We start from the raw sequence: 10008 nt of genomic DNA, 5'->3' as shown, positions 1-10008 counted from the left end.
GTTTGAGAGAGTATAGAACAGGACTACAGAGGTAGTTAGAATATAGAAAAGACTGACAATGACCTTAAATTACATTCACATTGTCTAAAAATTGTTTTCTATTTTAAATCATAATCAATTTTGCTTTAAGCTATAGTAGGCTATATATTTTGTCTGTATACTCGTTATTGTGGCAGCACCATCTCACCAGGTCAAATTCCTGTTACATGTAAATGTACTTAGCGAACAAAGGTGACTCTGATTTGATAGGTAGGCTATAATATGCTTCTTCGGCTGTAGTCCTACATGACATGTGGAGAATGCACTAACACACGAACAGACCATGGTATCTAGAAATTAAAATGATAGTTAGCATTTCATGTTTCTTTTTGTATTTAGACATGAATTAGTGATGTTTAGTAGTATTTGGTGTTGAAACAGCGGGAATAAGTATAATGAAGCTAAATGTGCATATCCCTCTATAGCAGTTAGTGTGACAGTGCTGCTGCCACCTAAAAAATACTTAAGTCAAACCAGAACAACAGACCACAGCTGTCATATTTCATTAAGGTGAACTCTAATACTGTAGTCTACATTACAATAGCCTATATTCACACAAACTAACAGAACTAGGTCAGTAGGGCAGCCATTACTGCCTTGCAATTCTGTATGAAGACTATGTATGTATGCATTTATGTTGATGTTCTATCTGTGTCGTACACAAATAGATTTATCTCACACTCGCATGCAAGCATGAGTCTGCAAACACACACACACATTTGTACACACTCGGTCACTCAGTCACTCACATGCACGCACGGCTCAGACGTGCGCACTCACTGACACACACAGCTCAGACATGGACACTGCACGTTCCGACTCTTGAATCCACCCCCTATCGGTGTAAAATCCATGTGACTGCCACACTCTAAAACACAGGGGCCAGAGTACAGTGAGCAGAAATGAGTTGCCTAATGCCATCTAGTGGATTTAACATAATACTGTAGGCTGTAGATGTCCATTATTTATTTATTTTGGGTGGTTGTGAGTTGTGGCCATTTCAAATTGGGGTCATAGAAAGCAAAGCAAAAAAAATAAGCATTTCTGGTTGAGTATACAACATTAATTGAATTGACCTGCCAATAAGTTGGATAACCATAGTTGTGCTAAGTTGAAATGCATTTGTATTTCCATGATGACATCCTGAAATCCATCAGGCCCACAGCTATTTAACTATATCTGGGACAAAACTATTATACTGATTTTGGTATTTGTAAAATTGTTCTCATTATAGAGTCAATACCCAGATGATTAGTTATCAGTAACTATGCCGTTCTTCATTATTAGCCTTACATGATACATGGAGAAAAAGCACAGCAGAGAACACTTATGTTTTATTCAATGCTGAAGTATAATCAACAACTATCTTTGTTTTAAGTAAATAAAGTGATAGAAATGTACTTAGAACTATTCTTTTTCTTTAGAAGATAAAACAAGGCCTGACAGGGTTATGAACATGATTGCAACTCAGCAAAAAATAAGAGAAGAGGACAGGATAGAATCCAGGTTTGGCAGGTAGACAGATAGAGTTAAACACACATTAATACATGTAATCATAACTGCTTTTGCTACTATGAAGGAACAGTGAAAGCTAAATAAAGTACTTTGTGAAAAGAGAAAAACAGCAGTGATAAGATATTAACACAATATACGTTACAGTGAGCTGTGTTCATCCTGTCTTGATCTCAATATCTTGGTATAAAAGCTACAATTGTTTCCACAGGCATGAAAATTAAATCAAGTCATGATTAGCAAGGCTTTTTGTAAGATACACTTTTTTTTGTCTGGAAGTGGTATTCACTTCAATCTATTAAGATTCTCAAATGTATTTTTAAAGACGTGATTAAATCACTGGGGACATTTTTCAGGACTTTGTTAACTTACGGTTAAAACACGTCCTTTTTAATCGTCACATAGTGAGTTCACAACCTCCGCAACAAACTGACCAAAAAACACACATGCACCGACAAACAGACTGCCTCTCTACCAACCAGAAGTCTGTGTCCCACCCTCTCCCTACTCCTACTAAATGCACTTTTTACATTAAAAAATCCCCAAAGGGGCTCTAGGTGAACATCAACAAGACATAGTACACAGCAGAGACAGAGTTATCATACAGCTAGGGGTATAGAAGGGATGCTAGTAAGGCTGAGGGGGTAGAGTTAAATTAGCAGGTCAAATCACCTAAACATGTCTAATAACTGCACAGTGTCAGCCAAGCATAGTGTCAATGCACTTAAGGGTTAATGATCATATGAAAACAGTCATGTCTTTCAACATCCTCCCATACAGTTGGATGGAAGAATTCAGGGTGATCCTTGGTTGATCTACAGTAGTTCATGTTGTTAAAACACTTGTTCTAACAGTCAGTGAGTTGAGTTGATGAGGTCCAGACAGACACCAGACCAATTCAATCGCCCCCCCCAAAGGCTTTTGTTTTTTAAAGTCCATCTTCTTCTATGTATAGTCCAAAACTGATAACCTCTCCCTTTCCTATCAATGACAATCTAAACCACTACCTTAGAAGTCAGCAAGCTCAGTATCTGTACAATGTAAGCAGGGAGTGCGACATCTCCCCCTGCTCCTCTCTGCTCTTCCTCTCCCCCGCCCTCTTGGACAACTTCAGGTGGATAGCGCCACCTCGTGGAAGTCCCTTGGCCCGATGTCGGCAGGTCACCTTGTGCCTGCGGAGGAGGGGGGCGTTCCAGAAGCGAGCAGAGCAGCGTCTGCAGGAGAAGGACCCTCGGGCGCGATGAGTCGCCCGGTGGATGAATGCTTCCAGGAGCCTGTGAGACTGCTTCCCACACACACCGCAGCACAGACGCTCCTGGGGGGACAGGACTCTCTGGGTGTGTTTAGCTGCCCTGTGGGCTAGCAGGCCGGCCTGGCGGGCGAACATGGCGTGGGGACAGATGGAGCAGGCAAAACGTTTCACTGGGACTTTGAGAGATGACAGGATTTGTATCTTCATCCCTCTTGTTGTGACCAGCTCATATCCTCCCCCTCCTGCTTCCCCCCCTCGTCTAATCTTCAACAGAAGCTTTTTCTTCCTCAGCTGTTTTTGCAAAACAGACCTCCTCTTCCTCTGGTCTTTCCTCTCCTCGTCTCTGACGAAGCCTGAGGACTCCCCCCACATGTCCCCCCTTCCCTCCCTCCTGTCGGACTTTCTCTTCTTCTTGTGCCTCCTTATGTCATCGTGTGATTGGATGTTCCTGTGATGTGGTTGCTGGGACTGTGGCTCTGAACGGTGGTGGTGATGTGAAGAATGGTGGTGGTGGTGGTTGTGGTGGTGATGGTGGTCGGATGGTAGCTCCGTGAGGGGCTGGAATGGAGCTGTGGTGTGAAGGGTGTGACTACTAGACCCAGCTGGGTAAATGTGCTCCCCTTTCACCCTTGCTGGGGAATGCTGGTGCTGAGGGGGCATGATTGTGGAGTTGGGTGGCAGGGGCTGAGAGTAGGGAGGGACGCTGGAGGCTGAGGAGTGGGCCGTACCAGCATCATAGAAAAGGGGGGAGTAGCCAGCTGGGGGCTGAGGTGGCTGTTGTTGATGACTGTGGGTGACAACACTGTGACTCTGCTGCCCCCCGTGGCCCTCAGTGGAAGGTGCCATCTGAAGAAGGGCGTTGGTGGCTGCCTCGCTCTCTGACGCAGTCCCACTCACTCCACCACCAGCTGCACTGTTTACCCCTGAACCACTGCCGTCCCCTTGTGCGTTGTCAGGGCCGGTGCGGGCCAGGCCGTGCTGCGACAGCCTGTGTCGAGTGAGGCTGTTGGAGTAGGCAAAGGCCTTCCCACACACCTCGCAGCTGAACAGCTTCTCACCTCCGTTCTCATGGACCGTCTGGTGATGAGCCGTCAGGTGGAAGTGATGACGGAAAGACTTCCAGCATATGGCACAGGTGTAGAGCCTGGGCGGGGGCTGGCTGTTGGAGCCTTGAGGCTTGACATCTTGGGGGTATGAATAATAGGAGGAGGAGCTGTTTCCTTGGTTCTGTTCCCTGTCTTGGCCCATCCCACATGACGGGTTTGTGTTGAAGTTGTTGAGGTTCTCCCCTCCTGGTGTTGTGGGGACCTCTTCCACCTCCCCTTTCTGATGGAGTTTCCCGTGCCTCTTGAGGCTCTGGGAGTAACCAAACTCTTTCCCACACAGGCTGCACTTGTAGTTCTTCTCCCCAGAGTGAACGGTGTGGTGCTTGGTGAGGTGGAAGGCCTCTCTGAAGTGCTTCCCACATGTACTGCAGCGGTGGGGCTTCTCCCCAGTATGGACACGGTCGTGCCTACGCAGGGTCTCGCGGCGTGCAAACCCCCTGCCGCAAACACTGCACAGATATGGCCGCGGGATGTTGCTCAACTCTCTGGGAGCTCTGGGGGTGTACTGCCTGCGTTTGGGGGGAGCGTTGGGGTCTTTGGGCTTTCTGGGTTTACGGGGACGTTTTGGTTTGGCAGCAGGGTTCTGTGGATCATTCCCCTGCTGTTGGTTGTGGTTCATATTACCACTCATACCATCCTGGTTCCCTGCTCCTCTATAGGTCTTATCCATCCCAGATGTTGATGAAGGGGACCCCAAGGGGCCTAAGTCCAGCCCACCCAACAGTCCTCCGATGATATCTCTCCTATCGTCGCCTCTGTTCCCACTGTTCATATCACAGTTGGCGGCAGCTGCAGCGGCAATGGCTGAGATGGCGTTGTTGACAGAGCTGGTGACGTCGTCTTCAGAGTCATCCAGGAGAGAGGACAGGGGGAGGTGCTGCTGGTGGTGATGTTGGGTTTGACTCTGAGGGTGGGGGTGCAGCGTCGGGGCCAATGGTGCCTTCCTCAGCGCCGGGCCCGCCATCCCACTGCCACAGGGGGAGGCTCCAGAGTAACACGGAGACGGGTTACCTTGAGAACGGTGGTCGTCATGGTAGCCTGTGTAACGATTCCGAGAGTAATCAGTGGGGTATTTACCATCTGGCCTGTCCCTGCTGTTAGCATTCCCTCCCCTCTCTGACTGAAACAGACCACCATCACACCCTAGCCTTGACTTCTGACCTCCCTCACCTCCCACGATCACACCCTCTTCATCTTCCTCAGTTTTCCCATAAATCACCCCTCTACTACCCTGGTAATCCCCACCTCCTCCACCTTCTCCTCCGCCCCCTCCTCCCATTCTGCCCTCCCCTACAGCTCCTTCCTTGCTGCTGCCCTGTGGTTTTGATGCCCTACCTGGCTTGCCGCATGTGCCAGAGGCAGCATGGTTGAGTAGAGAGGTACTCTCACGGAAGCATCGACCGCAGGCTGGACAGCGGAAGGGCTTGTCCTGGTGAATCTTCTCGTGTCGCGTCAGCGACTCACGGCGGTTGAAAGCCCGGGAGCAGATGCTGCAGCCATACGGGCGAGCCTCTGAGTGGATGACGCCATGCTGGAGGAGGTGCCCCTTTTTCTTGAAGTGCTTGCCACAATCTGAGCAATTGAAGGTCTTGTCAGGGCTGGGGCAGGAAGATGAGGCCTGGACTGAGTTGGAGGATTGTTGGGAGGACAGCGAGTTAGATTGAGAGTTCAGATCCTGGGTGGAGTGTTCCTGGGTGGAGTGTGGGAGAGTGGGGTCAGTTAGTGGTTGGATATGAGTCGGGTTTGGGTTAATGCTGACATTATTGCTAGTACCTGCTGCCGTAGACTCATGCATACGCAGGTGCCTGCGAAGGCTGGAGAGGTGAGTGAAGGTTTTGCCACACTCACCACAGTTATAGAGGGGCTCAGTGTCAGCCTGTGTAGATGCAGATGGCATGGAGCCCATGTTATCAGGTTTGGATAGGTGAGAACCATTAGTAACCAGAACTGATGCTGCAGTGGAGGGGCCAGAGGAAGAGGAGGATGAGACAACTGATGATGATGATGATGATGATGAAGAGGCAAGGAGGGATGGATCTCCTCCCAAACCTGACATGCCAACCCCTCCGCCCCCCCCCCCAACCAGCCCTGGGGAGGGGTCGTGGCCCAGCCCCCCTGCAATGCTGCTAGCATTGGGGTTCCCACTGCTGTGGCCGCTGCTGCTGTTACTGCCGCCATCTGACTTCCTCTGTGGCAGGTAGCCAGCCATCGCTTTCTTCCTTCTACTGCTGCTGCTTCCGCCCCCACTGCTGTCCCCCTTGCCGTCATCCTTGGAGAGGGACAGATGAAGAGGCAGGGGGAGCGGCAGGCCTGCTTCCTGCTGCATCAGAGAGGCCAGCTGGTTGGAGGAGAGCACTGGGATGCCCTGGAAGTCAAAACCACCCAGGGAAGAGGGCTGGGAGCCTGGGTGTAGGGGGTGGTGAGGGTGGGAGTGCGAGTGGGGGTGGGACAGGGTATGGGGAGGCAGCTGCTGCTGCTGTGGAGGCTGCTGCTGTGGCTGAGCGGTAGAGAGGCCATGCGAATGAGAGGAATGCAGAGCTGGAGGCGGAGCAAGGCCTGAGCTAGATCCCTCACTCTGAGCTAAACCTATCCCCAGGTGGTTGTGGGTTCCCTGTTGAACCAGAAACTGCTCTAAGCTAGCGTTAGCAGGCACCCCAGAGAGAAAGTACTGATTAGCAGCTAGCATGCAACTGAACTGCTGATGAAGGCTCCGTGCATCAGACTGGGCCCCAACCAGCTGGTGTCCCAGAGAGGTGACTGCACTGCTACTAGGGGGATTGTTAGTTACCACTGAACTGGAGGGGGAGGGGGAAGAGGATGAAGGGCCAGGTGATGCTTGGGGGACAGAGAGGCCTGGATGCAGAGGGGGTGGTGGAGGGGGGGCAAGTCCCAACCCCCCAGCACCCCCACCACTGCTACCCCCAGAAAAGTGCTCGAAGCGGCTGACCCCAGAATGCAGTTGCTCCTGTGCCAGAGCTGCCTCTGTCGGGTGGAAGGAACGCAGGAACTGTGGGTAGCCCGACACATGGCTTGAGCTGCTGCTACTCATCTTGCTTGACTTGGATCTTGAGCTATGTGAGGACGAAGAAGGTTGTTGTTGTAGAGGGGGAGGAGGAGGGGCGCTCATTTTTGCGAAAATAGAGGCAGAATCGGAAAAGGCGTTGCTTCTGGCCCCTTGGAGGGACCCAAGGCCTAGCCCAGACAGGAGAGCTCCTGAGGTCTCGGCCTGCTGTTGTTGTTGCTGCTGGAGCTGGTGCTGGTGAAGCTGCACCTGCTGCTGATGCTGTAGCTGTCGTTCTAACCCAAGGCCTTTGAACTGATGGGCCTGGTGTCCGCTTAACATCTCTATTATGTCCAAATTGTATTTTCCAAATTGGAACATCTCCCACTCACTGGCACATGGGGGTGCAGGAGCCACACCTCCAGCACCAGGAGCAGCGACAATGATCCCACCACTGCCGCCAATGGAAGAGCTTCGGCCGAGGGATCCTGCAGTGCCACTATTTGACCTGGAACTGCCTGAGTCGCCTCGGCTCGATCCCGAACTCCGCCCGATAACACTGCCGGTCCCCCCTGTTCGCGCACTTCGGCTGCTGCTACTTCCGCCCGATCGCCCACTGCCCCCACTCTCCATCCAACAGGAGAGGGAGCAAGTGTGTGGGGAATGGGGTTATTTAGTGTAAAGGGTATTTTTTCTCAAATGCGAACAGTTCTCACAGTTCTTTTCAACGTGGATACCGTATTCTCTTTTTATCTTAATGGGTTGGTGCCATTTTATTTAGTCTTAAACACTTTGTACTGTTTCATGGGGAGAAAAGGCCTTGTTTTGGTGTGCAATTGTTGTTGGTCTGTTGTTGGTTGTTCGGTCTCTTGGTGTTTTATGGCACAGAACAATCTTTATTAGAGAGCAGTTCAGTCAACAGCTGTTGGTTGGCTGTTTCAGTTACAGTGTTTTCATCCATATCATCGTTTCCCTTCATCCACGTCAGTTTATTCACTCATTCTCTGGGAAGAGACTATGTTTTCTTCTCCTCACTGAAAAACAGAAACTACATTAGTCAAAATTCATATTTCTGTTTGATAAAAACTGTTAAATTGAACAGCTGACATTTGTAAATACACCAACATTTGTACCATTATGATACACCACAGTATGTATGATAAAATAACATTTTCTTTAGCTTAAAATAAATCACACACAACAAAAAAAGGTATATAATATATACACACGTATATATATTTTTTTAAATCATGTAATTTTTTAATTATTGAAAAGGGATAAAGTAGGTGATGAAAATGCAATCACGAACCCCAAACATCACATTCATCGATGCAACAAAACAAATTACACATGGTTTTGATAACAATGTGTATATTTATGTTGTATTATCCAGGGCGCAATTGAAAAAGAGACCTAGGTCTCAATATGTCGTCCCTGTTAAAATAAAGCTTAAATAAAATAAAACTTAGTAATGATATATTTTTTAAAACGTCAGTCTTACTACAATTAATAGTTTTCCAAATGTAAGTATAGTATGCCGAATGACTATTTTATTACTACTGTTATTAGAATGTATTTATTGTTTATTACTAGGGTATTACTACTGCATATAGTTTCGTATGAACTGAGCACTGTGTCACACTATTTAAGTCCCCCTAACTGTAAATAAAACAATAATTATTATGAATTATTATTGCATGTTTATAAGACGTCGGCGAAATATTGATCACGTTATGGAAAATCTTACCTTTGAATTTTGACAGATGTCAATGAGTCAAAATATGTGTTTGCCCGACAGCGGAGGGAGATGGATTTTATTTCCCAATCGCATCTTTTTGATTGCCTTTCACATTAGTAGTGTAGATGACCAATCCTGTGTGGAGGACAGAAATTCAGAATCAGCAACTGTTATTCAGCCACTGCAAAAATTGCATAACTGCACAATACTAGCTACGGGAACTACTAACTTTGGGTTGCACATTGCTTTGACAAACATTGGGGGTTTTGCAAAGAAGCGCTTACATGCAAATCTGACAGCTTTTGGTATAACATTCTGCTATTTAGCTAGCAGATATCGCATGCAACCCATTCAAATACACAACACACACGGCTTGCTATCTATAGCATAAAAAAATATGCATTCAAAAGTCAATGAATGCCTCTTGGCAGAATGAAATGCGAAATTGCTTATTTACCTACACATCCAAGTATAAGTTCAGGATGCGGCCTGTCACGCCTTCCTACCATCTAGCTATCATTCGCTTAGCTCTCCATTTCTGCGTACTGTTTTCGACTCGTTAGCCATAGCCATGTTCACTGATGCTGAGCTAGGTGAATGCTCGGCTCCCTTTCACTTTTAAATACTCAGTATTTGAGTCTGCAACCTTTTCCTCGCCATTTGACAGCATCAATCCCCATTGGTAATGATGAGTTGGTGATGTTTTTGTCGGCTTAAATGTTTTGGACGGTCGGTTATTAAAAAAAAAAAAATTGGGGGGGGGTAAAAGGGAATGACGTGTGCTCACTTAACATTGGTCCTTTCCGGCCCGTGAAATATTTCCGGGTAGCATAACCTGTGGTTCAGTAGTTGTTTTGGATAGCAAGCATGCTATCTATAGCTAACTGATATTTTGCATTGGATTATTCTTATTTCCATTTGATAAAGATTTTTATGGTATATTATGTCAAGTCGTCACCCGTGTAGGTATCCGAATGACAAATAATGTGATAAAGATACGTCAGAAATAGATTCAGACTCTGCGGGAGGTTGAAGCCATTTTAACTGGCTTCATGCTGCAGCTGGGCATAGCATTCACCAACCAGACTTGTTAAAATGGCTGCCGTGTATTTGCTAACTTGCATTTCATTGTCATTCATATAAAACTTTTAAAATGGCTAGATGTTTGGACAAAAAAAAGTAAGCTTGTCATTCTGGCACGTGCGGGGTGACAGACTTTGTCATGCAAATGTTGTGTTTCATTGAAATGGTAATGTCACCTGGATCAGGGGTAACTCCTGAAGGCTATTGGTGCAGGCTTTTGCTCCAAACCCGTGGTAACATACCTGATTCAGTTAATTAAGGTTCTGGAGAACAGTTA

General features: G+C 47.5%; 1 protein-coding gene across 3 annotated transcripts; it reads right to left on the bottom strand.

Annotated features, from left to right (window-relative positions):
- Window positions 1-992: 992 nt before the first annotated feature.
- LOC110508845 lies at window positions 993-9420 on the bottom strand. 3 transcript variants are annotated; one of them, XM_021589719.2, is made up of 4 exons: window positions 9106-9420; window positions 8658-8783; window positions 5245-7944; window positions 993-4947 (listed from the first exon to the last, which is right to left on the bottom strand). In XM_021589719.2, the coding sequence occupies exons 3-4, from the start codon at window positions 7541-7543 to the stop codon at window positions 2576-2578; spliced, it is 4671 nt and encodes a 1556-aa protein (XP_021445394.1). In that variant the 5' UTR covers window positions 7544-7944; window positions 8658-8783; window positions 9106-9420; the 3' UTR covers window positions 993-2575. The 3 variants fall into 3 exon arrangements, with proteins under 3 accessions (XP_021445394.1, XP_021445376.1, XP_021445384.1); XM_021589701.2 differs by having other exon boundaries at window positions 993-7944; window positions 9106-9419; XM_021589709.2 differs by having other exon boundaries at window positions 993-7944; window positions 9110-9419.
- Window positions 9421-10008: the final 588 nt, after the last annotated feature.

Source organism: Oncorhynchus mykiss, chromosome 3 (genome assembly GCF_013265735.2).
Source record: "Oncorhynchus mykiss isolate Arlee chromosome 3, USDA_OmykA_1.1, whole genome shotgun sequence".
NCBI lineage: Eukaryota > Metazoa > Chordata > Actinopteri > Salmoniformes > Salmonidae > Oncorhynchus > Oncorhynchus mykiss.
Note: the sequence above shows the minus strand (reverse complement) of the source record. Positions and strands in the feature narration are given on the sequence as shown.

Bases quoted from the DNA above. Each gene is read 5' to 3' on its own strand.
- LOC110508845 (XM_021589701.2), bottom strand. From the start codon at position 7,543: ATGGAGAGTGGGGGCAGTGGGCGATCGGGCGGAAGTAGCAGCAGCCGA.